A 28,000-nucleotide genomic window follows, 5' to 3' on the forward strand; every position below is an offset into this window, starting at 1 on the left:
GTGTCTTAACCTTTGATGCAACCTGAACATTACTGTGTGTAAAGCATTACGATTTACACATTTACGCATTCTGTTTCCGGACACACTTTACAAAACACCTAGTCATGTTTATAAGGATAATGAGACTAGAGGGACTATTGTATGTGCTAGACTAGACTAGACTATTGTATGTGCTATGGGGAGAATTCATAACCCTCCATTTTGCTGTATGGTGATATACTGTGAGGATGTTGCTGTGTAGTAATACTTCCTGTCAGAAACCAGGACTGTTCTTTACACAGCAGAGATGTAACAGGTTTCTGTGGAGGATGGCTTAAGTATTAAAAATGACTGACTGAGCCGGTGCCATTACTTCCGGATTTGCTGCTTGATTCACACCGGATCTGAAACTATGTCAAAAGAGAATACTCTAGCGATAGCCAGTTTTTCCTTTGCTTCCTGTCCACATTCATTGTTCCTTTACAGCAAGTATGACACAGACACTGGTCAGGAATGACAGAGTGACACTGTAGTTTATTCATTCATACAAATTCAAATTTGATGTGTGTTACTGGCAGCCAGCTACGGAGGAAAGCAGGCCCACAAAGGTACTGCATCATTGAACCATAAAATGTCTCCATCATTCAACCACATAGAAAAGACATACAAAGTAATTGCACAGGTTGATGTACGTTTGACGTACAATCGGTTTCCCTTTTAACACTGAACTATGGGGAAATGTTTGGAATATAAGGCAGGGGGATAAGTAACTTCTGACATAGCCAGAATCGCTGATGGAATGCGTTTCAGTAAAGATTGCAGCAGGATTCTCTCCTCTAATCTTATTTTGAAATGTACATATTATCAAACATGATTCCTACAGTTGCAACAAATGCAATATACTACAGTACAAGAAAGAAATTGTTTTGGAATGCATAACTATGGTAATCATAAGGCATATTTGGCAGTTTTGTGTAGTGTCCGCAGTAAACTTCCTGTCAGACGGACGTTCCTTCCTTCAGCTCGACATAATCTCCCTTGAAAACAGAAATAAGAGAAAGATTAATGTCAAAATACACAAGCATGTTAAAATAATTTGGGTTTAGATTGTGTACGAGTAGTCTTACTGGTGTGCAAGTTGTCTCACCTTGCCTTCCAGGTGCTCCTGTAGTGTTCTCACGGTGTCTCTCTCTTTGGTCAGCTGCTCCTGAGTGGCTTTGAGAAGCTGCTGGAGCTTGGTGGCTGCCTGGCCCAAGTCTTTGGACAGCTTCTTCTCCTTCTCCAGGCGCTCCTGTTGTGACAACAGCAGCAGCAAACGTTACTTCAAAGCAAAAATGACACTCAATGTGGAGACCCAATGTGTTCAATATTAAATAAAGATACAAAATGAGTAACATGAAACTACACCCCCAATATTGTGAAATAATTCAGTGATCTTGTAAAACTCAGCTCATTATTATGAAATGTTCCTTCATCCTGTGTCTTTTCACAACAGGACCCAGATTTAGTTTTTTCAAATGCCTATATTTCTCACCGCTATTTTTCCCAGTAACAATTTACTGTATTTCATAATCCCACTTTTCATCCCAAAGTCTCATCTGTCAATCAAGACAAACATGGCAGAGTCAGTTATGTAACCAGCTGCCCACTCATTCAGACCAAAGTACCAGCTGAATGGCATTACGAAATATAACTGTTGTCACTGGGGAAAATAATGTGAGGTAAAAAATTAAAAAAAAAGGAACTGCTTCAATTAAATTTAATCAATCTCGCTCCAGTTGTTGGTAATACATTTTATCTATATTTATTCATATGATTATTTTATAATGTGTAATTTAATTAATATTGAACTTGGTTCTCCATAAACCAAGTGAGGACATGTACTTTAGTGATGAACTCCTGGAGGAAAACAAAAGCTTTCATCAATGTGATCTTCATGTGAAACTGAGAGGTACACTTGGTTCTTGATTGGAGCAGGACCGCCTGTTGCTCTGACAAACTCTGCTGGGTTAGAAATTTATCATAATCCAGCACTGACAAAAAAAACAAAAAACAAAAGCATCAATCACAGTCAGGCATTGATTTTCTGTGTTACTTGTGAACAAACCTTGAGCTGAGCAACATCCTCCGTGTCAGTTTGTGGTGACTCTCCAGAAGCTTTCACAAGATCCAGCTGAGCCTGAAGTTCTGTGACAGTTTTCTGGGCCTGGAGGTTTGACAACACACAGTGACGTCATCCACCAAGAATTTATTAGTAAACGTCTGGTGTGACAAGGCTAAAAAAAAAAAAAAAAAAAAAAAAAAAAAAAAAGAGCACAACATTGATGGCTGCTACCTGCTCAAACTCTTCTGAGAGCTGCTGCCTCTGAGCCGCCTCGCCCTGCAGTTTCTCAGATGTCTGACTCAACTCATTCTGGACCTGATGGTAGACAAACACACAATGAACATACTCACAGACCAATGGTTAAAACATGCATGCGTGTATGCAAGCATTCTTGTTCCAAAGCAGGAGCACTGCACACACCCACACACAAGCTGCTCGGCCTGCGAGCGAAGTTAGTCTCCTCTCAGACTATTTCAGGTGGAAAGCTCAAGTCAAACGCAGAGTTTCTGCTGCTGTTAAGAATCCTACAAACGCATATCTGAAAACAAATGAGGAGAGGTGAGCATGCCGAAAAAGGTGAGAAAGAGCCGTGTTAGAGTTCTATCCACTCAGTCAATTCAAATAAAGGTTAGCATAAACAGCTTCTGTCAGAGGAGAACTGGACAGACTGGAAATACAGCACTTCTTTATCATCTTTTACTCAGTATCCGTGTATCATGGCCACATCCTTGATTTAGGACATGGCTTTGACTGCGTGCTGCTTCTAAAAGCCAGATCACAAAGAACCTGTTTTAATCAATAAGGTGCAAGTCAATAACAAATGTATCATTTCAATTTTCTATTGAATTGAACCAAAATGTTTGAGAAATAACTCAAAATGAAACAAATCAAAGGAGATCTTTGGAGAAGTGTCCTAGTCACTGTCCAGTGCTCTCTGACAGGAAGCTAAGGGTGCCCTGTGACCTCTGCACCCTGACCTGACTGGGTTGAGCCTCAGCTGGGCCATTCTGTTCGCGCTGAGCCCGCATCGTGATCTCGCCCAGCTGCTCTCTGACCTGAAACAGGAAGCCGTCGCTAGTCATTGGTTGCATAACCTCCATCCATGAATCCCCTTTGTGTTACATGTCACTGACACCTTACTTTGCTGGCTGTGTGGGTTTAGGAGGGTTTTAAACAAATTCTTCAATATGTGATATCTCACACATAAAATGTCTCCATCTTACCTCAGTTACACTGGTGTATGAATGAGTAAATATTAAAGCCTGGTGAATGGGAAAGCAACTTAAGTCTAAGGTCACCTGTGCCAGCTCCTCCTTCTGTGCCTGGGATTCCTTCTGGGCCAAATCCAGCTGGGTCTGACACTCTGACAGCTGCAGCTTCAGCTGAATACAGAGCAGGACACGGGAATGAACAGATGTCAGACAGGCATTGTTTTAAATGCAGCACAAGAGGTTGAAAGCTTTAAACATGTGAAATGTGTTTCTAGGAATTCATAGTAAACTCAAAGAAGGTTTTATCGAATACAGATTGCTAATTCTCTACACTATTTCTATGACATTTCATTAATTAAACACAAAATATTTTAAGAGACATTACATTAAAAAACATTACTTTGTAATGTTGAAATATCATCATAAGAATAAATACAAATATAGAAAATAATTAAATTTACACCTTATGAACATTTTTTTTCAAACACAAGGCTAAAATTCCAATAATATGATAGTTCACCTCCTTAACAAGTGAACTTGTACATAAAATAACAACATGAAAAATGAGCAGCAATGCCAGTTTCAGTGAGGTTGCTGTAAACTGTAGATTAGACCTGCTCATGTACCTGCTCCTCCCCCTCTGAGGTCCCCTGGTTGTCTGACTGCTTCTCCAGCTGGGCTTCCAGAAGCATCATCTGCTCCTTCAACTACAGAGAACAAAAAAAGTTACTAACCTGTTAGCTTACCTCTAGGAGCTACTTGAGCTTGTGTGTATGAAAAAAATATCCCCACCTGTTCTACACTTTGGTTTTCTGCTTCCAGCTTGCTGACTTTCTCCAAAGCCTGGTAGTGTGTGAGAGGGACTTTTGTTAAGTTTTGAAAATAATGCAGGGGGATGGACACATGGTGAAACAAATATCAAAGTCATAGTGATTTCAAGGAGATATTATAACTTACCACCCTCAGCTGTTCCTCTGAGTTAGTCATCTTGGACTTCCAGACCAGCTCCTCCTCTTCCACACTCTTCTGCAGATGTTTCAGCATTCCTTCCTGAGGTAGAAGGGAACCAGGAATAAAAAGTTGTATAAAATTACCCCATATTCACACAGCTCACATATTCTACCATCTTACTAAGAACAAGAGTTTTTCATATTACATTATATTAATATCTCAGTCACTTACCGTTTCAGCCAGGACTGTCCTGTACTGTTCACATTCAGCCTGCAGGGAGCCATGGCTCTCCTCAGCCTCCTTCAGTTTCTCAAGCAACTCCTGAAACAAACACAACTCATTCAGATCTTCCTCTGCCAGGCTGATTGAAACCAGTATATGGTAACAGTATAACATGATGGCTTACCGGTGACGCCGTGCTTGACTGGGACTCTTGGCTCTGCTGGCTGAGAGCCTCCTGAGCTTTCTGTGTAAATACTTGTAACCAGTTGGACTAAGTGAAGAGAAACACAGATATAAATCAATCAGGTGAGTTTTATTCTACAGAATAAGAATAATCATCACACTGAGCAACTCAGCCCTTTTCTTACCTGCTCTGTCTCTAGGGGTATCTGTGGGAAGAGTGTCTGGAGAGTCTCTTTGGTTTCAGTTTGTAAAGCTGTCAGTTGTGCCATAGTGTTCTGCTAAAACAATGGATGACATGATCAATAAGGTGATTAAGAGCATAAGCAGGCCTCAATTGATAAGCCACTAGTGTGTAAAGAGACTCTTACTGCATCAGTGGTCATCTTTTCTCTCAGCTGCTCTTGTAGTGATGTGACAAGGGCATCCTTCTCAGTCAGACTGAGCACCGAACCAAAAGATACAAGACAGTGATTTAAATAACAGACCTAACAATATGCGAGACTGTTCTTTTCATCTGTCACACTCATTTACCTGTTCTGTAGCTGTCCGAGCTCTGCGGCGCTATCTGATTGCTGAAACAGAGTCGACATGCAAATGAGTCTCAAAGATAATTCTTTAGTAGAAGCAGAATCATTCAACACATATGGAGGTAGACTTACTGGTGTGATCTTAAGTTGCACCATCTCTTCCTTGAGGTTTTTAAGTTCATCCTGAAGTGACTTGATAAGGCTGTCATCCTCACTAAAGGGACACACAATTTATATATAGATAGAAAAATATAAAAATTGAGAAACACCACAAATGTGTAAGATTTGAGCCTGGTAGATGGATAGTAAAAAAGTAACATACCTCTTATTTCTTTGCTCAAGCTCAACAATAGTGTTCTCCTGTTAGAACAGAGGATTATTTGTGATTAGCAGTGACACTGTCTATGTCTTTGTATGAACAATAATTAAATAAAACAAAACAAAATCAGGAAGCAACCGGGAAGTGATACTAATTGTTAATATATTTAACCCATGTGTGTTTGCAACACTTACTGCAGCTTCCTGCTTCATCTGCAGTTGCTTCAGTTCCTCATGAAGCGCGTTCAGCTGGCTGTCTCTCTCCTGAAGGCTGCAGGAGGGAAAAAAAAAAAAAAAAAAAAAAAATCAATAAATGTAACAGCTCTGTATCTGATGTTAACGCTGATGAAAGGAAGATCAAACACTTACCTGAGCTTTAGTTGTTCCAGTTCTGCACCATTCACCTGCACCTGTGGAATTGACAAAAATCTTTAGGGGTGACTGCGTGGGGTCTCAGCTTTCGAGCCATTTCAGAAAAGTCTACGTGATAAAGTATGTCCTACCTGACTGTTATCCTCCTCCTCCTTTTTGTTCTGACTGGCTTCCAGCAGTGAGTTTATGGAGGCCACCTGCTGTACAAGCTGGCTTTTCTCTGCCTGTGTTTCCTCCAGCTGGGCAGTCAGAGCATCTACCTGAGCAGAGCGCTCCTTAATCTCAGCCTCCAATTTCCCTGTACGTGCTTGAAATTCTGCAGGGACAGAAAAAGCAACACTAACAACTTATTCCATATTTTATATTCTGGGACGCAGCTACTGGTCCCAGAAAAGTGCCATAAATGTTTTCATTTTTACTATTGATGCAAAATTACTAATATGTGGTAACCATTAAGAACCTATTCCTCCTGTCTCTCACCTGAGAGTGTGCTGCTGTCTTGTTGGGCCTTGTCCAAGGTAGCCTGCAGACTGCTGTTTCTACTCTGTGCTGTTCTGAGCTCCTCACACGCCTCCTCCAGCCTCCTCTGTAATGCCTGATCAGTCTCTGTGTGGCTGGCCTGGAAATAAAAAAAGTGATCAAAATGTGTCAGCAGAGGGCAGCAAAGACTCACTAAATTATCCTACATAAAGCATTAATTCACAAGGCAATAACAGTGCATGTGATCCAGTCGCATTTCTCTAAAGAATCCTTAAAAACATCATATTTCCACACATTCAGAGAAAAAGACATAATAGTATAGTCACAGATAATCCACCAATGGGACAACCAGAAAATCCTCTGGCTTGAGGTTGTGTAACAGAAAATAAAAATATACATTTTAACAACATGTCAAGCAATTAGTTTTTATTTGTCTAAGGAAGTGTTTTGTAGGAAGTGCTTTGAACTTGAGGGGATTTGTGAAATGATTACTCTGCCTGTGCGGCTGTGAAAGATTCCGTCAAAGCAGCTAATTGCTGTTGACGACTGAACACTGGTCACAGTCTAGTCAACACATACAAATTTCACAAAGACAGCGAAACTAATGTCAAATCAAAGAAATTAGGAGGAAAAAAAATAATCTCTTATAATTTGAGCATGTTGACTGTGTATTGACTGGTGGCCTGAGCTATTGCATAACTTGTTAAACTGGAGGGGGTATTAGTAAATGATTTAACTAAATGAGCACTTGACTGTCAGGAAGTGCTGACTCACTCGCTCCACATAACCAGTAATAAACAGACCAACAGCATTCCATCAGTAAGAGACTACGTAGACTGACAGTGTATATGTGAGAACAGTGTAAAATATCCTTGTTCTTACAGATAATGAAAGACAGGGAAGTACTACGTGTCTGAAAGTCACGTGTTGTAAATAGCATCAGACTGCTCCTGCTCTTTTACAGCCAATTATAGAAGCCTGGAGAGGAGAGATGTTCAGACACACACACACATTCCAGCTGGTGCTGTGAAGCATTTTCCCTGCAGCCCCATTATTGTATGGCTGCATTCCAGCCCAGCCCTGGGCTCTGTGATTACAAGGCAATTAAACTTCCCATAACATTAGAGGGTCGGGGGATAGGTGGGAAAGGTCTAGACTTGCATTTTGTAAAGACTAAATGGCTGCTCAAAGAAGAAACAGCATTTAAAAAAGAAAAATCTAATACGTTTGTTTCCGTGTGGAAACCTGATTATATCCAGTGTAATTTATAATGGAGATGATGTGGTGTTCCCATAGACCAGGCCAACCTGCAGCAGGGTGACTTGCTTCTCAGCAGCGGAGACCTTGGCCTCCAGTCCTTTCCTGATCTGCTCATCAGCAAGGAGACTCTCTGTCTTCTCTCCAAGTTCCTTGGTTAACTTTGTGCATTCCTGACGCAGCTTGGCCAGCTCCGCATTTTGTCTGTGGACAGAGTGAAAGAGAGAGAAACACACGGCGAGAAGAAGTCAGGACACATGCCTCACAAACATGTTACTCAGAATTTGTACACACTGTACTCGATTTGCATGTAATTTTAATATCAATGTAAAGAGCTGAAAGCATGTCATCATGCATCACTGCTTGTCATCTATTGTTACAGGGACTGACTCACTTGCTCTCAGCCTGACTAGTGGCTTGGTTGAGGGCATCGCGGAGAATAGAGTTCTCCTGCTGTAGACGTGCAAGTTGAGCATTGGGACCTTTTTCCAGCTGGTCCTGCAGGCTGAGGATCTGGAAGAGCAAGAGTCACATTTTTTTTTTTTTTTAATAAAGTAGACATATTGGACTTTTTCACCTTGGATGGCTGCTCTGCATTCAATCTCTGTCAAGAACAATGAATTAAAAAAGAAAAAGAAAAACTGCATCTTTAGTTCTAATTGTAATCCAGATCACCAAGAGGGCAACACAAGAACAAAATGAAAAGTGTACTAATCTGAATTGCATATTAAGAACATGTAATACTTGTATATGAAAACTAACCTTTCCATTGAGCCTCTGGGTCTGGGCAACATGGTCCTGGTAACTGGCCTGCATGCGAGCTTGCAGAGCAATCATTTCTTGTTCCCTCTTACTCAGCTGGGAACTCAGCCTCGTCTCAACACTGGCCACCTTGGACTTCTCAGCAGACAGCTCCTGATAAACAAACAGTGAGTCTGAATCTGCTCTCTGACTGTGCTGTCATGTGTCTGACAAGAGCCTTTACAGAGTGAAATATCCTCACAACTATTGTCATGAATTTTTAGTACAGAAGGCTGCTCCTCTAGTGCCACCTCAATGACACAATATTTAACACTTCTCACACACACACACACACACACACACACACACACACACCATTCAGGATAAGGCCACACTATAACCCTTCTGGCCTTTCCTTGAGCACCACCCTTTGTGTTTACTTTGTATACACGGTATCTTAAAATATACAGAACAGGCTGCTGTGACATTTGCTGAGCATAATCATGCTAGCCTAGGGATGGACTATGACCTTTCATCTATTGCCACCCATAGGTGGACATAGATACTGCATGAGATTGTAAATGTAACATGTTTATGTAACGGGTGGGATGCCATGAATTGAGTAAGCCTATACTTCTTGGTGGATGTATTATGATCACGTTTTTTCTTTTAGTGCCACCTTAAGGACAAAAGATAAAAGAAGACTGCATCGGGAATGTCTGTACACATTCATTCTCAACAGAGATTTAACCCTTTTAATTTGGGCAACAACATGACTTTTTTTACTCTGCTGCCACCTTCAGGCCATTCTACACTTTTTGCCTCATTGGCAGTAAGATTTTCATCTATCCAACAATTTTGTTTTTTGCTGAAATAAGTATCGCAGTCTCACAGGGCTGCCAGCATGGCCTTGCACCAGATGATGTGTTGTGATGGGAATTTGGCAACATCTGCAACACTTCAGAGTCTTACCTTGTTGAGTTCTCTCAGACGGTTCTTTGCTGCAGAAGCGTCCTCTTGTTCTGCCGCCAGCTGTTTCTCCCTCTCCTCCAGTTGTTTCTTCAGCACAGCCACTGGGTCTCCTTTCTGAGTGGCCTGAAAACATAAACGACAGAGTGAAATCTCCTTTCAGAGCTCAAATGTATTCAATGAACTTTAGTGCCTGTGCACTCAGCTAGCCTAGCAGGTGTCCTTATCATTGACAGAAGTATCTCGTACCATGTGCCAGGTGTCCTGAATGATGCCAACCTTCTCAGATAGGATCTCGATGAGCCTGTGAGCCTCTCCCTCACTGAACACCATGCTACTGATAGTGGATACCAGAGCCTTGTAGGGAAGGTACAGCGGAGCATCAGCAGAATCCACCACTGCCACTAAAGAGACAAACAAAACAGTTCAATGGAACACACAGGCAGTGAATTCAGAGATGATTTCATGTTTAAAACTAAAAGACAGATAGTTTTAAGGCTCATTAGGCTGTCACAGTGAAGTCTGAATTCCCACATGGCTTCAGGAAAAGTACAAGGTTGCGACTTATCCTTTGGGTCTGGGGCCCTGGGCAGCTTCGGATGGCAAAATGATGGGGCACTGTGGCACCAGTCGGAGACAAGCCTCAGGCAAGGGAGAACCCCCCTCCCTTCCCCTTCCCTGCCCATTGTCAGGGCACTGAGAGCCTTTGTCAGTTAACAAAACAGGGCAGCGGTGTTTGGACAGGCTGGCTTGCTCTATGCCCTCCAGAGCTTGAGTGCCAGACATTACCCACCACTGCCATTGGCACGACTTTCCACTGGTACACAGCTCGAAGTTCATCAGTACTGACAGGGTATTACTGCCTTAGATTGAGAGTATATGTGTGTGCAACTCAACTGTACAGACATGCCCCCATTTTACCTACAAACATTCAAGTCTAACTACTATCCCCAGTGTTATGGCTAACGTAGTTCCTGCCTAGACAGCCACTTCCATCAATTCAACGCAGAAGGCTAATTTTAACAATGATGGTTCTAGTGTAACAACATATTCATAGACTATCCTGGCTTTGATCCTTGATATGCAGAGGAGGGGTTATAGGTAAGTGTAGTTTGCAAAGACTTGCAGAAGGTGTCAACTAAATAATCTTGTCCCTCAAACAAACAATGAGTGTTTTAACAGGAAAGAATAGCAGGGTTAGCCAAGACCAATCAACAGGCATCTTTCATCTTTTTTTTTGTTTTTTTTGTTTAATGCAGTAAAATTATTAGTTTAAAAAGCACCATTAATCAGAATAAGAATACATATAGACAGAGGGAAAGTTACCAAGAACCTAAAGATAGTGTAGAGCTGTGCTGTGATGTCCAGTGGAAATGGCAGCTGTGATACCCTTCAGAGTCCTGGTTGAGCACACAACAGACTGGGATCTTAAGACTGAGGTTATATGTTCATTTCAAAATTCTGGCTGCACTGTCATCTTTCATAACCACAGAAATTATAAAATAAAATTAATTGAAAAAAAAAAAAAAAGTACAGTTGCAATGGCAAAACATATCTGCTTACCAGGCTCAGTCTTTTTCTTGGAGGACTTCTTCTTGGGCTCCAGTGCCTTTGCTGCAACAGCAGGAGCCTGCTGTGATCCCACAGGGGGCACTGCCATCACTGGGACATCTTTAGTGACAGCCTCCAGCACTGGGGCCGTCTTGGATGGAGCTGGTGTAGACTTGGCTGGGACTGCTGCAGCCTTCGCTGGTGTTGGGGCAGATTTGGCTGGGGCAGGGACAGACTTAGCTGATGCAGGAGCAGTGGAAGGGGCAGATTTGGCTGATGCAGAGGCAGACTTGCCTGATGCAGGGGCAGGAGCAGACTTAGCTGATGCAGGAGCAGACTTAGCTGATGCAGGAGCAGACTTAGCTGATGCAGGGGTGGCCTTAGATGATGCAGGGGCAGCCTTAGCTGGGGCAGGTGTAGACGATGGGGCAGTTGCCTTAGCTGGGGCAGAGACAGGGGCCTGGGTTGATGCAGGGACTGAGGAGGACTTGACTGGTGCAGGGGCAGACACAAGTGGAGCTGCCTGGGTTGAGGCTGGCTCAACCTTAGCCACCTTCTTCTTCTTCTTCTCTTTCGGTGAGGGCGCAGGTGAGGGCTCGGCAGCAGGGCTCGGTTCAGCAGCAGTCTTGGGCTGGGTGTCTGCTGGTGGTGGGGCTGCAGTTGGCTTAGCCTCAAAAGCAGGGACAGGCTCAGGGACAGGAGCAGGAGCAGCAGCTACGACTGGGGCAGCGGCAGACTCAATGACTATGTCAGCTTCAGCAGCCACTTCCATTTTCTCCTGCTCTGGGATCTTTCCATTGGGCTTTTCGTCTTTTTTCTTTCCACGGCTCTTCTTCTCAGACACTTTGTCCTTCTTCTTTTTCTCAGTGCGAACAGATTGTATTTTGCCCAACTCTCTGCGTTGTTTAGCTAGGGCCTCCTCATAAGAGGTCTCCTTCATGGAGAAGGTGGAGACAAGAACAATCCCGACAGCCGAGATCACCATGAATCCACCAAACACCATTATCCCAAGGGTCTGGGGGTCGTAGATATCCATTGCTCAATTTCAGTTAACCTAAAAAGAGAGTGGAAGACTTGTCAACAACTAACAAAAAAAAAATGGAACAGCTTACTATGAACAACCAAAGAGCAGGAATTTCTATGAGAGGAGAAAGAAGTTGATATAGTAATTCATAGGTGAACCTAAACTGCAATACTAACAACAATATTTCAATAAGTCACAGCTGCTGTAGTAAGAGCAACAGATGAGAGAGAATTTTGATGAATGCTGCACAACCACAGCCTTTACCTTCAACAGCCTCAAGGTGTCTCTGTTCTCCCCATAAACTTCTTGCCTTGAGGCTGACTACATAATGCAGAACAGCACAACTTATCAGCAAACTGTGTGGCAAATAGCAGCTGGTCAAACTCAAGCCTCATATGGCTTTCCAACAATGGTAAAACATGTGTTCATGTACAGCTCAAAGTCACCAAGTTAAATCTCATACACTGCTTAATTTTAAAGTCCAGCACTGACCTTTCTGTAGTACAAGGAGTGAAATACACTAAGCCAAAGTAAACACAAATTTAAGACCAACTCCATGCTGAGAACCCCCTTACCTGAAATATACAATTAAGAAAATCCTCCAGAAAACATTTCTTTAAAAGTATGATTTGCAGAAACATGAAACATGTAATTCACAGTATTTTTTGTCAAAATGGACTCACTTAACAGACCAGATTTCATTTCTTTGCACATCAAAACGATACTTTGCTGTTGCAAAGTGGCACAAGATGAACTAGAATGGAGTGGTCCTATATGAAAATAATCTTACTCATCATTAGTTTGGTTATACAATTGGAAATGTGCCAAAAATATTTTTAGAAAACAAATCAAAAACATATTATTATTGGTTATTATTGGTAATATTGGTTATAATTTATTAACATATACAAAAATCATGACTGCCTTTTCTGCTATTTTTGCCGATATAATTCATATTCAACCATCCACAAAGAGTTATGGAAAGGTCAGCAGATCCTGTGTCAGCAAACTGCCAGAGCAACTATTCCACAGAAATGACTCCCGTTACTTTTTCACATTTGATGCTAAAATTATCAGAGCTATTACGAAATTAGGTGCATGTGTGAAACGGGGTTAAGGTACATCAACTGCTTACAGTATTAACCTCCTAGGACCTGGCGTCCACATATGTGGACCTCACATTTTGGGTTCTCTAGCCCACAATACTAACTTTTTCTCAACAAGGGCCTGGTGACCACATATGAGGATATTATACTGCCACTCAGTAATCGAAATTTAAAACTAATGTCCTGGTATGTGGACATCATTTTTCTCAGGTCCCAATCAGCCTATATAGCAAAGAATAGAGCTCAGGTCTTAGGAGGTTAAACAAAAAATCAAAAATAGAAACCCAAACCATAGACGCAGAAAGGGTTACAGACAAAAGTTAATAAAGTACACAAAGTTACAAGCAACTGCCAAAGTTTCCAGCAGTTGGCTGGTGGTTATTGTTAATTTCCTGCCCTGCAAAAAAAAAAAAAACCAAAAAAACATATCTTAAAGGCCATTTCAACGATCCCTTTAAAGCCCTTAAAGGCTCCTGTCATAGGAGGAGAATGTGTAGCCTGCAGGAGAGGAAAGTCGGCTGAGAGAAGATGACAGAGGAGGGACACTAAAACCTCTTCGATCTTTTTTTTCTTTCTTTCTTTTTTGCAGCACTATCAGTTATATCCTTGTTTATATTATGGACGAGGATGTTATCCTATCAGTAAATATACAATGTGGAGCTTTATTGTTTTACAACAAACCAATACTATGACGTGGTAGAGGAAAACTGCTGAGCTGCTATAGTATAACTGAGACGAGTCCAGAGTCCCTGTTCATAGCAGGGTCTAAAAGGTAGAAGCGAAAGGGAAGAGTTTGTACTGCCTCCTAATCTGTGATGTCACACGTCACTGCATCTCCACTCAGACTGAACTGAGAAAGATAACTTCAAGAAAACTGGCTTTAGGTGACTCTCTGAAGATGAACGTGTATCTCAAGGTCCATAAGAGATGGAGCTATAAGATGAAACTTACTATTGTGTAACTATTACGACTTGTACGGCACTTAAAATTAAAATATCTGGTTTTCATTCATAGGCAATGGGACGCATACGGGGGCTGCATTAGGATGTATGATACCCGTCAGCTAAAATGAAAATGTATTGACTTTGCTTAGCCGTGGAGGTAAATATGTAAACGACCATATTTTCTTTCCTTTAAAGGGGGTACTCTATCATTACGCTTGGTGTTAGACATACTGTAAGGATAAGAAATATTTTAACAAAATCACCCACTTTTCATTATATACTTTAATACAAAGGCATTGTCTTCCAAGAACTTCCTTGATAGTTTATTTAATGTCAAGCTAATACTAAATTTATTATACCGAGACTACAACTGAAGCAGGCCTTGAAGATTCATGAGACATCATGGATACTTTACATCCTCACCCCTTCAAAAATGCATTAAAACATACAGAGAGAGTGTAATTCTGCAATTATCTTTATGTGATATGCTTTTAATCATTACTTGCAAGCTAGCAGTGGAGCTAACATTATGAATCAATTAACTTGGCTAACGTCCTGCACATTGGAGAATAAAGTGTCGTTTTACCTAACAAAACTGCGCTGCAAAGGCTGTAATAAAACTGGAAACTGAACAGCTAATGCTGAAAAAAATCTAAAATAATTGTTGATAACTTTAATCGGCTGTCTTTCTGTACTAATAGTTAGCAGGAGTTAGCTTTCCAAGCTAGCTAACGCTGGCTCAATGAATAAAAAATTCCAAGATTCCCAGACTTACCTCGCTGGTGATGTAGCTGCGTCTGTTTGCTTCAAAGGGAATGGAGAGAGGGCAAAAAGCTTTGGGTTGTAGATGAAGTGACTTCTGAGCAAAGCTACCTATTTATCCAGCTATGTAGCCAAGTTGTTTTTTCGAGTGCTCTCCCCCTCACTCCACTGGAGAATCCGTGGTCCGCTGTGAAGTCGTGGCACTTCGAGCTGGCTAGACGTGCTGGCCCCGTGCCCCAGATAGCTACCATGGACCCAGAAGGCTTCTGATTGGTTGGAAGGTATCCAAGACGGAAATGATTACACTGGGAGTTGTAGTCTTCTATTTGCCTGAAAAGGCTTATTGAGTCGGATAGTTTCCAGTCAAACAAAAGTGGTGTGTTTGAAAAGGAAAGTAAATAAGTACAGTTACTATAGTAAAGCACTGAAGTAAATTCAACAACCGAACTTTTTCTTTAGAGTTTTTAGCAGTTTTGGAGACATTGGGCGTCATACATTGAAAAGAGAAGGCTGCATTTTTTTAGTAGCCAAACAGTTTTTGTTTGCAAAAACCATATGGTTTCCCCCCATTGTTTTCTCTTCATTAACCTCAAGGTTGTTAAATCATATTATTAAAAACTGCTTGTATCATATATGCATATTATGTATCAGTTCTGTTCCAGCTCTTTGGAGCTATATAATGTTTACACTGAGAGAAAAATGCAAACCCCATGAGTTTTTAATGGTTTGCCACATTTCATCAAATGGAAATGATCAAATATGGGGTATGTGGTTCAGTATCCTCATTGTGGATTTGAACAATACTTGACTGCACAACATTATGGGGACATCCTTTACAATAAGTCTGATGCATACTGTACTTACCAAAATGACATCTGTTTTTACCCTAGCAATTTGATGGAAACAAGACTTCTGCTTTAATTACTATTTTCTAATATATTAAATAGCCTCAAGTAAGGCTACAGGCATCCCAGAAACTGCCATCATTAGCTACACCTGAAAGGTCACCGGCAAGTTGCTGGATAACATTGTTAGCATTAGTTGACATTAAAGTTCAGACACTCCTTGGAAGGATTGTTTATCACACCCTCCATTATATTTTGACACCCAAGAAACTATAAAGGGAAAATTATAATGACGTTGTATTCATCTAACGCATCAACACAATGTGTGCCTCTTTAATTGATTAATAAGAGTTCTGTAACTATAATAATGGAAAATTACTCTGTCCACACCCCAGGTCACTCATTTGAAAACTGTTTTTAGAGGCGTTCTTGACACAACCTCTCCTCTAACTGCTTAATACAATTGTTTGTTAAGTGGAGACACCTGTTGCTCAAGTCTAGTTACAGATATCAGACTTCAACAAATTAGTAAATAATCTCATATTAACCATAAAAAAACACAACACGTCAGAAAAATAATGCAATGTACTAAATGTTTCTTTCCAATTTCCAGTATGAGATCTATGACTGCAAAAATGTTTTTTAAAGTGACTTCGGTAAATATTAAAATTAATAAGCCTCATTTATAGTATGTGCAAACAAGTGTGGGTTCCTGTGTACTGCTATACCAATATATATTGCTGACAGCCAACTGTGAAACCAACCAAATCAATTCTTTCTCTAAGCTTAAAGCTGGTGATTCTGATCTAATGCACACGAACCAGAGTCAGTTATTTTTGCCTTCACTTTGCATTGCTGCTGTAACTGATGTGTGACATTTTCACTCCCTTTTCTCACACTGACTCTTCCTTTTCTCAGCTACCCAAAGTACATTGCTGGCAAAATTTGCTCCCTCAGCTCTCTCTTGCTTTAGTATTTGTATGATGTCATAATGACTATGACAATTAGCCTTTTACAGCATAGGATAAAACAGGGGTGAACTATAGATCTGTTGTGTGATGAGGTAAAATACTTGTCATGGATTACTCAGACTTTGAGTTTATGTATTTGTATTGTGTGCATAAAAGTAAATACCTGGCTGAACAGGGCAGGGCACACTAACCTAGGAAATGTTCGGCCAACACAACTTAGAAAACCTTCTGGTGCTTTGAACTTTTTAGCCTTGTGTTAATGACAGAACTGCATTATTCAAGAAAGAAAAAACATTGAGTGGTCATGAAATTACTGCGAGAATCAGTGAGAATCTGAATTATGTTATCATTAAATATGTTCCCATATGTAGATATCTTAACTCACAGTCATGATGCAGCTGCTGTTTGCTAAATCCTGAATACTGCAACTGACCCAAAGGCCCTCATGGAGAGCATTATGATTTGTTTTCTGCTAGTTTGAATCTGCAACATTCCTCACCTATAAAGGACAATACTTGAAAGAAACACTTGTGTTGTATGTCTCCAGGCAGAAAGGGTTGTCAGAGGGATATACTGTATGAGCCCAAAGCCTCAGAGCTGGAGGTGTGTCTTAACATTCACTGTCAATCAGGAGGTAGAAACAAAGAGGAAAAGGAATTCAAAACCTGTATCTGTGCAAATTAGACCTGATGGGTACCAGGAAGTAGCATCCTGTTCTGTTTCACTAATGAAGTGCTGACAATTCAGTTACACCAGCAAGAAACGCAGGTGCACTTTTCTATAGAGAGTCAGACAACACAGTTTCTATTTGAGGAAGACTTCATGCTTTATGCCTCCAATCCTTCTCAAAGGCTTCTGTCTGCACTTATCATGACTTTCCAGTTGAACAGTGATAGAGCTGTGGGACATGAGGCAGGTGCTTTCACCGGCTCAGTCAGCATAAATAAGTTGACTCTTTGCAGTTCACCTAACCATGACCACAACCAAAGGCTCAGAAACACTTAAGACAATTAGGACATAACACAGCAGAAGAAAGTACATGTGAACTCATGCCTTTTTGCTCAGTCCTTTTTGTTATTGCCTTCCATTATACATTCACAAATTCCTGGGCCTGTTTATCCAAGACCAGTGTGTGTATGACTGAGGATTTTGACACAATAGTAAAAAGATTTGGGATCATGAAGACATTGTAGAATTAATTATGAATGGTCAATCAGTGATAATGTCTCCAGAAGCTCTCAGAATTTGTAAAATTCACCTCTTATCATGCATTTAAAGCCTGTACATCATATCTATCTAAGTGTGCCTTTGGGGAGATGAGGAAATTCATAAAATCACAAAGCAAAATAAGACTCTGAACCAAGCAGGTTTTGGTGCCTTACACCATTGCAGACAAATTTCACACAGTGCATCATTGCCTCAGAAGTTTTATTTCTGCAATTAAAGCAAGAGCTGAGGAAATTCTTTATCACAAAAATACAGCAGCCATGCAAAAGGAACACGAAAAAGACTAAATTAGGGACTGATATTTTTCTGTTTCACACTGATAAGCTGTGATCAGTATCTGGACAATGAAGAGAAATAAGCTCTCTGTCGGTAAATGCCTAGAACGTGGCACCTTAAAACAGACACCTCAGGTTAAAGTCTGGGCCTTTTATTTCACATTCCTCTTCATGTTCCAAAAAGAGGCCGTTTTTCTTTGGATCCTCCAGTTCTTTCATGCCATGCTTTCAAATCCTGTTTGCTCTGATCGCAGTTGGCAAACTAATCTGTTTGTACTGATAGTGTGTTATGATCTCATTGGCTGTAGTCCGCAGTTTCATCCAATCGGTGAATCGAGCAAACCCTACAGAGCACTGTGTCTGCTTGACTGGTGATGTCAGTATTGACAAATATATTAGGGCAGGTACGGTATATTCTGTGTATGCACATGATCATTAAATGTTTCCTTTTCCTTCATGTCTCATTCAGGTGTAACCTTTCACTGCCATGTGTGGAATTATTTAAGTGCTGTTAATGGTCTTTATATACTTATCATAGATAATTATAAATTGACTATAATGCAGAGACTAGCATGAAATATATGATGGATAACCTGATACACAAAAAAAAAAATGTTTAGCTATTCAGATATTAGTTACACAAGGGCTGTAGTGTTTCGCTGCAGATTATTTGTTAGGTCATGTTGCTTAGTGCTGCTCATAAAGTAGGACATGAAATGTGCATTTTGGTGGTGGTGATTCCCATGAGCGCTCTGGCATTTCCTCAAAGCTTACCTAATACACCACACAGTCCCTCTCCAGGATTCTCTGTGGTCAATGGATTTAACACAAACATGCATACAGCTGTGTTTAAATTCAAGGGCCCACACACTAAAACTTAGTGAAAACAGGGTGTAACGGATAGATGGATACTGCCACCTAGTGGTATAATGGGTGGCTCTTTAAAATACGAATACTGTTAATTTTTTGTAAGGAGTGACGGATAAGCTACACACCCTTAAAACAAATACAGAATGGCAAAGATCAAACTTGGGAAAGTAGGATTTATTCAATGCCATTATTACAAATTTATAAAATGCTAATGATCTGTAAGAAAAGCATCATGTAAAGAATTCACACAGTTGGAATCCATTAGAAATACATTCAATTTCTTAAAAAACTATAATGCATTTTAACACTCCACTGAGCCTGGTCACGATTGTAAAGTATTTTTCATCTTTTTAGTGCACCTTCCTCTGACTGTTTGAAATAAACAGCTTAGAGGATCTGGTCAAATATATTGGGTCTTGTACATGAGAGCCTGTCAATAACAAAGAGGAATTTAGGGCAAAAAATAATAAAGAAAAACAACAATAATTTCACACTGAAAAGGAAAGCATGAATCGGTTGGGGTGAAGAAGCTGCTGAGAACATAATACATGTAGTGCAGGGGTGTTATGGGTGCCCTGTGCAAATAAAACCATTACCATTACTAATGTTGACTTAAATGAAAATGCTAATACTCAAATAGCCTTTAGTTTGACTTATTCTTCTCACCAATCTCTTGATGAAATCTTCTATGATTCATCCATATTTGCAAACCTAACATGCGTCTTTGAGAACTGTGGGATCTGAGGCCACTTCTGACAAACAAGAATATTGGGACTCATCCAACTGTCCATTCCTGAGGTGAAGTGCAGCTATTTTTGAACACATGAAAATCATCTGTCTTGTCTTCGAAGTCAGTCATGAGTTTCATTACTAGAGGGTTGGTTTGGTTGCACACTAATCTCAGAGCCCAGGAATGCAGAGCATGAGGATTTTTTTTTCCAGGCACTAGTTTTGCTTCTGTAAAACTGTTCCATTAGCAAACGTAAAAGCCCCAACAGATTAAGCATATGAAATAAAACTTACATTATGGCTATGTGGAAAAAAACATTCTCTAAGCCTTTTTAAAAAGGTATTTACAATAGGGAGGATGTTAGAGTCGAAATTTATGGAGGCAGAAACATGATCAAAAAGGCAAGGTTTTTACTATGTGCATAATGTAGTAATGAGAAATCAAAGAAATTACCAAAAAAGAGAAGTCACCTCTGTCGGTGCTGAAAAAATATGGAAGACCTTAATGTTGGCAGCCTCATTCTCTGAAGGCATTCACACCGAGTGTGACTTCCATAAATAATGGAAAAGGATGGACCACAGACCAGAGGACAAGGACTCTGTAAACATGAAGACATTCTGCTTACAAGACACTTGGTCTCGTGCAGGGTTTTAAAGTGGCATCAGACCCCTGGGTGGGAGCAGAGATAGGGCTTAGATTCATGTCCATGCAAGGCCCTGGGGACGCCAGATTTCCATTTGTTATGACTGGTCACTTGGTGATGGTAGGAAAGGAACATGTGGAAACATGTCAGTTGCTCTTGAGCAGATCAATGCATCCCTGCAGTAGAGTCACATTGTTCTGTGGAGACAGGAGGAAACAGTATTAATAACCCTAACTATATACTATATATCACATTATTGTCAGAGGGTCCAGACTAGCCAAGTGTTATTACTGTATTCTCTTTTAAACAGAGTTTCTGTCTCTTCATGTTTTAAGACTTAAAATAATCAACTGTTTACATTGTGGTGTATGTTTTTCTTTAAATTCCAACTAATCTCTTGCCAAATACAACATCTACATCCACACTTGTAACCCAGTCAGTTATAATTTGTCAGTTATAAAGGTATCCTGATTTTGAAACAGTGAATATGCTTGTACACTCACCAAGCACTTTATTAGGAAAACTTGTATACTTGCTTATTCATGCAATTATCCAGTCAGCCAATTATGTGGCAGCAATACAATGCATACAGATCAGGAAACTCAGTTACTGTTCACATCCTACACCAGAGTGAGGGAAAAATGTGATCTCCATGACTTTAATTGTCACGTAACTGTTGGTGCCAGGCTGGTTTGAGTAATTGTGAAACTACTGATTTCCTGAGATCTTCACACACAACAGTCTCTAAAGTTTTTACTCAAAAACAAAAAACATCCAGTGAGCTGCAGTTCTGAGGACAGAAACCCCTTGTTGTTGAGAGAGGTCAGAGGAGAATGACCAGACTGGCTGGAGCTGACTGAAAGGCTATGGTTACTCATATAACCACTCTTTACAACTGTGGTGAGCAGAGAACCATCTCAGAGTGTACAACATATTGAGCCTTGAGGTGGATGGGCTACACTCCTGTCAGCCAAGAGGCTTTAGTGATGTCCCTCACTTGTGACTCACTTTGGAAATTGTAGAAATTGATTGTAGAAATTAATTTAACATTACTTTTAGATCCACTTCATCATAAACGTACCAGTAGTGTTCTTTGTGCTTGTGCCAGTGAGCCATAACTATTCCATAAGCACCTTTCAATTGTAAACTCAACTTACATCTCAAATCAAATAATTTCATCAACACTGTCTCACCATCACACTTCCCACCCTGGGAGTGCAGAGGAGAGGGGTGGACTGTAGCTACTGACAATCATGGTCAGTTGTGGAGCAACCATGGATGTTGAAATGCACGGATGATGCCAGGATGTGGCAAGATTCATGAAAGGTTTAGTTGCCTTTTGCCCGATATTACATATGACCATATTAAGTCTTTTTTGCATCAACCACTAGCCTACCTGATTAAATTATCAGAAATCCAACATAACACCAAATGCCATTAAAAATGCAGAAATGTGCATATATCGTAGAAGTACGATTTTAGTTTTCATACAGATTTTGTGTGTAAAATTGCTGCACTCAACACAGCCGTCTCAGACAACACCACCTGCATTTACAATCAACTGTGACAATGAGAGAAACTGGAGATAAGCTGGATTTTGAAATTAAATCCAGTGGATATTTAGCCTGTGATTTCATCAACTACATGTCTATAGTATATAGTAAGGCTGCACAATTAATCGAAAAATAATCGAAATCGCAATACGGCCAAGTGCAATATCCAAATCGCAGGAGCAATTTTTCTGATAAAGATAAAATGTGTCACAATATTGTTGTGTATTGTTAGCACCATAAGCGTTGCTACAGAGATGCCCTGGCCTACAAATCATATTCTCCAGACGTAAAGGATCATGATTGTTCGGTACAAAACTCAATAAGAATCACATCAGCATTTTTTGTTTTCAGTGAAAATGAAATGCTAGAACAACTATTCCAACTGTAATCGCAATAACATATCACAATCACAATATCTGCCAAGTCTATAGTCTATAGATGCTTTAAAAAATGCTGTCTCTGTGCCTCTGCTAGTCAGTCCACAATCTGATGGGTGTGCAACAAATCATTCAAGGCATCCACCTCCATGTCTGATCACTTTGTTTATTCTCAGAAATTGTCTTGTTTGTTGCATTAATGGTTGTTGCAGCCATTAGCCTCTCAAACTTTGTTTTGTTTGTAACACTGTCTCCATTCTGCACAGGAACAATATATATATCAATACTCAGGAGAGACTTGCATTGACCATTTAAGGTTAATTGTGTTTTGGGCAGAGCATGTGGCTCACCAAAGCAAGCATATTTTCAAGATGACTGTGCTTTATAAAAGGGAAACGGTGTGGAGGTGCACAGTTTTATAAATCTGATTACTTTTTTGCTTATGCCATTTTCGGCTTTTATGCGCATGTACACTTTTAGTATGGATCCAACGCACTATTTTATAAATGAGGCCCCAGATCTGAATCTAATAGATACAACAGAAAATTGGCAGCATGAATGTGCAGTTGACAAATCTGCAGAAATGATGTGATGCAATCATGACAACATGGAGCAGAATCTTAGAGAAATTTATCCAACATCTTGTGGAACCTATGCCATGACGACTTGAAGCTGTTTTGAGAGCAAAGGGAGGCTCTGCCAAGTATTAGTTTGGTGTTCTTAAGTGCTTGGTGAGTGCATGTCCCCATAGGAATGTGATGAAAGTATTAGTCATTACTGTAAATGTCAACATACTATATCACAAAGTGATCTAAGGACGGTTGCCTGTCTCTTTGTGCTGCTCACCTTGGCATGTTTTATCTCCAGCTCAGCCATCTCTATGAGGTTCTTCCTGAAGGCCACAACACGCCTGCCCTTGAAACCGGTGAGCTCTATGAGGAAAACATTATGCAGTATAAAAAGGACTCACGTAGTGCATACCATTTACACAGAAAGAAACAAGTACAGAATGGATGCACAAACCTTTCTTCCCAGACTCTGAAAGCCTGTCAAATTTCTGCAGGCAGTGCTGCTGGTGCTCCTCTGCCTGGGGTATGTCCTTGCTTTTCAGTCGGGCCTTATCCAAAGCCTTGTTAGAGTTCTCATAGTCAGCTAATGCCCGAGCTCGCCTGTACAAAAGGTCCTAACAGACACAATTCAGATAATTAAAAATGAGAAATAAAAGAATGGGGAGCTTAAAGAGAAATTGCAATTTGAAGTACTACAACTACCAATCCACTGAGCTCAACATCTAATTTCATGTTTGCAAAAGACAGATTTTAACAGAAGATGTGCTGAACTGGAAATAACAGTCATCGAAAAATACATGCACTTCTGTCTTGTATACCAGGGTTTCTTACTGCTCCTCAAATGCAATATTCAAATTTTAATAAATACTAATTTGGGTCTCATGCTGAACATAACAAAAATGAATATCTCTCATAATATGATGATTGTAAAATAGCTGGCTTGCTGCTAATGCAAATGATTTTCTCTTTATCTTTACCCTTCAATCATTCAGATTTATTTATAAAAATTAATAAGGATTAATACCGAGCCCTGATCTGTGATAAATAGCACAGCATTTGTTATTACAATGTGTTCTATTATGTCTGCGCTTGAAACACAGTGATGTGTGAACTGCATAAACAAGCAGCATAGTTGTGAGTGTGAGAATTTTGTATGAAGGCAGAAGATAAACATGTTTCACCTTAGCAGCCTGGATGTCTCTCATGTAGTATCTTAGCAACTCTGTCAGTTTCAGCTCCTGGTCAGATGCTACTCTTCCCTCCACTTTCTGCAGAGAAATTAATAAAGACATATAGTAGCTACCATAATGTACTAATAAATCAGGACAATGTATTAGATATAGGACACTTTAAAAAGAGATTCTACTTACTCTAAGCTTCTCAAACAGGTCTGACAACTTCTCCAGGTGTCTGAGAAAACAATTACAGACATGATGAAGTATGTGAATACAAACAGCATGCAATTATTATCACAACCCAACATCTTGAAAATGACTTTGTCCACAAGACGAGGCCAAATGAAAAACATTTCTTATAATCTTCAACACCAAGTACAAACAAACAAAAAAAACATTAAATTATACATATTACACTCACTTCTTATTTGCTGTACTATCGTCCCCAGAGATACTGTTCAGAGTGGCAGAGATGTGAATATAATCATCCGCAATATCTGTAATAACAGGAATTATCAATCAAAACTAAACAAAATTCCAAATATGAATTAATTCATTCCAACAACACAGATCTCCTTATGTTAGGTTCAGTTTGAAGAGTTTTGTACAACTCAAAGTCGAGTTCAATAGGGTAAATGTAAAAATGTCTTTAATACTTTTGTGGGCGCGGGTCATTTTCTCTGCTTTAGCAGTGGAATCTTTTATCTTGCTGTAGTAGTCAAGCAGGAATGTCTTCTCCTGCTCAAAAAAGTCATCGACTTCCTGTGTGGGAAAAAAACACAGAAACAAAGGTTATTGTGGAAGGGGCTGCAAAACTGCAAATGTAATGCTGTCATACAAATTCTGTGAACAGATCATGCAGAAGCCACACCTTTACTCCTGAGATAAGGACCTCATCAGCTGACTTCACCATGTTTTTAAAGAATCCTCCAAACATTTCCTTGGCATTCTTTCTTCTCACACTCAGCTAAAATGACAGAATTCAGAAAGGATAGATATGAAATCCATGAGAGGAAGAGGATTTATTTGTTAAAACTTTTTTCTGTGATTGCAACTTCAGTAACATTTGTGCTTGTGTTATTGGTTCCTTTTTTTTTTTTTTATCATTATGTGCCACAGTATGCTCCACAAATACATGTGGCCTGTGCTCTTTTATCACACTGCTACCTAAATATATAAAGTGTTAACTCTTAGCTGAGTTCTGCAAACAAACACCACTGCTACTGACTGACAAAGAGTACATTGATAAGCATAACTGCTGATCACAGCAGGATGTAAGCCATGTGTCACAAGTGTCCAGTAAACTCTACTTCCTCTCTTTCCAACAGACAACTCGGGGGAAAGGAAGTCAGCATTATGAGGAACTCACATCCTGGTCATACTCTAAGAAAATCTGGAAGTTTCTGTCTTTGCTTAAAATGGGGTGAGAGGACAATCTCTGCAGGAAGATTTCGTGCACTTGGACAGTCTTCTTGAAAACAGCCAGGTATTCACTGAAAAGAAAAGAAAACACCATGGATTATACAGATGAAGCAGCTTTTGTAACAGTACATTATCTAAAGGATAGAATACAATTTATTTATATTTTGTTTTTGAGCATCACACTCACGCCTCCAGCTCCTGCTTCATTTTAGCATACTCCTCTTTGGTCATAGTGGCTTCACCTTCCCCCAGTTTGTGCATCTTTTCTCTTGGGCTCTCAAAGTCAGGCTTTGGGGGTGCTGGGGGAATCTATGAAAGGTAAAGCAGGATATAAATTACTTTAAAGATTAATGACAGGTTAAAAGGCCTTAATGTGTAATGTACAATTATAAATTTGGAAAAATAAGTTTCAAAAGGATAACTGCTTGATTCTTTTGGAATATACGCAGAGCAAAAAAACTGTGTGGCTGTCTTTTAACTTCTCCTTTCTTCAGTGAGTGCACAGACACCAAAGACAAATAGTGGTATTATGGCCTCTGTTTACATCTGCAAGTCATGTCTGCAAGTAGTCCAACTCACTATCAGGCCAGCGTAGTCCTCTGTCTCAACCAGAGTGTCATGTAGCCAGATGAAGTCTTCATGCTGCCTAGGAACAGAGAACTCTGGCTTCTGGAAAGAGCTAAGAGTGGTCTGGGAACAGAGTTACATGAATAGAATTTTGTAAGGAAAACTTTCAACATATCAGCAAATACCCTTAGAAATATTTTTAAGATTACTAGTAAGTTTGGTGGAAGGGTACAAACAACTCTTTACTTTTGTATGGACAGTGAACTTGACTTTGTCCCTTTCACAGAGTGCATCAGGAATGTCAATGAGAAGAGAGGCATCGTTGTTTAGATCCACAGACACAGAGCGCATCTAAAGAGAAAGAATAAACCAGGGTTATCCAAAAGATTCTTATGTGTAAAGACAAAAAATATCCCATCTCATATACAATTGTTCTTCAGAAATATCCAACAGGTCTGTCATCTAGTCATCATTCTGGACTATATCATGAATGCCATTTGATTCACTGGTTTGATTTGATTTGACAGTTTATCTACAGACTTGGCTCTTGTTTGCCTTGGTGTTTCTGTGGAATCCCATGTAAAAGTGGGACTGCATGTAGCCAAAACACTATTCTCAGCTTGCATCTACGGCATTTTGAATATTGGTTCTATAATTATAGGTCAGTATTCATATTTCACAGATGTAACAGTATCAGCAAAATCTTAGCCAGTAAGGCAGCAATACAAATCCTCAGTGACTGGAGTCTTTCCTAGCTTGACAAGACAGTTCATAGGAAAGTTGTGTTAGCATCTACAATACTGACAGTTAGAAAGTACAAAAGGAAAACATATCAGACCATGAACAGTCTCAAATCACAGAACTCAGTCTCAATCCTAGGATCTCATAAAAACTTAAAAAAAAAAATCCTAACTTGCACAGTGGCCCTCAGAATTCTGAAATGCACAAAACTGCAGCACTGAAAATAATTCTTCCATGAGTTTAGAGCTTCAGGTGCCTGTGTGTTGCTGGGTAAAATGTCTGGATGGAGTTAAGTATTGGATCTAACAGTAAGTAGAGCCTCTAGTCCTTTGGCAGTTAGAGCTAGTCTACACACCCTAGTTGATCTGTTATATTATGACATAAGAAATAAATATAATCTTTACTATTTACTCTCTTGCTGGGTAAAGGGCAAACCTTACATTCAGTTGCCATTTTAATGGGTACAACCACCATGAAGGTTATACTGTGCAGATTTTATTGTAACTGTGTTAGAGAGGTGTTGATATCTCATTGACAGACAAGGGATGGACAAAATTTAAGAAACTCGTCCCAGTATAACAATTAAGCTCAAAAGCACCTTTGGCAATATACTCCAAAATGGCCACGAAGTTGAAGTCTTTAAAACTGCTAAATCAAATTAAGGTCATGTTATAGTTAACTTGTCTTAACATTGGTTAGAATGCTAATAATTTTAGCTCAGTCCACTAAGCTGTCACAGGCCAGAGTGCTGCAAAGCTCTGCAATACAGTAGTTTAATGGAGTAACAACGTAGTTTAAGAGACACCTCAATGTTATACAAGCCATGTTAGTTTTCTGTAACTTTAACGTTATGTTTCAGTGAACAATTGACGTTAACTGTGACACGTTTAAACACGTCCAGTAAGTTAGGTAACGTTAGCAAACAACACTTGTTTGCATACATGCAGACTGACACTACTCAGTTAACATTAACGTTTACGGTAACACACCTATTGATAGCTGTACCGATAAAACGTTAGCTAGCTTTAGCCAGAGGCTAGCGTTGTGTAGGCAGAAAAGTTAGCGGTAATAACTTGCCAGAAAGCAACCGTTATTGTTAGCAACCTTTATGCTACTAGGGCTGACTTTTGGTGCAGTTTATATGTCAAGACCCATTTACTTTACCTTTTCCTTGCTGTTTTCGTCTAAGGTGGATGTCATGATGGGGCTGAAATCGACGGAATGGCAAGAACAGGCCAACAACCCAAATAACAAAACTATATGCAGGAAGCTCTTCCTCCGCGGAATGGTTAGCTGCCTGACGAGCTGTCAAATCGCTTTTTTCGCCCCCATCC

General features: G+C 40.0%; 2 protein-coding genes across 4 annotated transcripts; both read right to left on the bottom strand.

The window, feature by feature from the left end:
* Nucleotides 1-486: 486 nt before the first annotated feature.
* rrbp1a (ribosome binding protein 1a) lies at nt 487-14,907 on the bottom strand. 3 transcript variants are annotated; one of them, XM_056395327.1, is made up of 27 exons: nt 14,715-14,907; nt 10,878-11,919; nt 9,564-9,718; nt 9,318-9,440; nt 8,367-8,519; nt 7,999-8,117; nt 7,655-7,808; nt 6,348-6,486; nt 5,999-6,183; nt 5,865-5,905; nt 5,691-5,766; nt 5,500-5,537; nt 5,310-5,391; nt 5,182-5,222; nt 5,019-5,088; nt 4,836-4,925; nt 4,652-4,738; nt 4,477-4,566; nt 4,252-4,344; nt 4,087-4,137; nt 3,921-4,001; nt 3,382-3,465; nt 3,061-3,138; nt 2,315-2,398; nt 2,087-2,185; nt 1,127-1,270; nt 487-1,016 (listed from the first exon to the last, which is right to left on the bottom strand). In XM_056395327.1, the coding sequence occupies exons 2-27, from the start codon at nt 11,899-11,901 to the stop codon at nt 978-980; spliced, it is 3,420 nt and encodes a 1,139-aa protein (XP_056251302.1). In that variant the 5' UTR covers nt 11,902-11,919; nt 14,715-14,907; the 3' UTR covers nt 487-977. The 3 variants fall into 3 exon arrangements, with proteins under 3 accessions (XP_056251302.1, XP_056251301.1, XP_056251303.1); XM_056395326.1 differs by having other exon boundaries at nt 4,836-4,928; XM_056395328.1 differs by lacking the exon at nt 3,061-3,138 and having other exon boundaries at nt 4,836-4,928.
* Nucleotides 14,908-19,042: 4,135 nt separating this feature from the next.
* On the bottom strand, nt 19,043-27,998 carry snx5 (sorting nexin 5). Its single transcript, XM_056396084.1, has 13 exons — nt 27,831-27,998; nt 26,172-26,276; nt 25,938-26,048; nt 25,546-25,667; nt 25,306-25,429; nt 24,808-24,903; nt 24,593-24,698; nt 24,358-24,433; nt 24,132-24,171; nt 23,943-24,029; nt 23,216-23,375; nt 23,039-23,124; nt 19,043-20,459 (listed from the first exon to the last, which is right to left on the bottom strand). Exons 1-13 carry the CDS (start codon nt 27,864-27,866, stop codon nt 20,409-20,411), a joined length of 1,200 nt encoding a protein of 399 aa, XP_056252059.1. The 5' UTR covers nt 27,867-27,998; the 3' UTR covers nt 19,043-20,408.
* Between the last annotated feature and the right edge of the window lie 2 nt (nt 27,999-28,000).

Source organism: Seriola aureovittata, chromosome 14, assembly GCF_021018895.1.
Source record: "Seriola aureovittata isolate HTS-2021-v1 ecotype China chromosome 14, ASM2101889v1, whole genome shotgun sequence".
NCBI lineage: Eukaryota > Metazoa > Chordata > Actinopteri > Carangiformes > Carangidae > Seriola > Seriola aureovittata.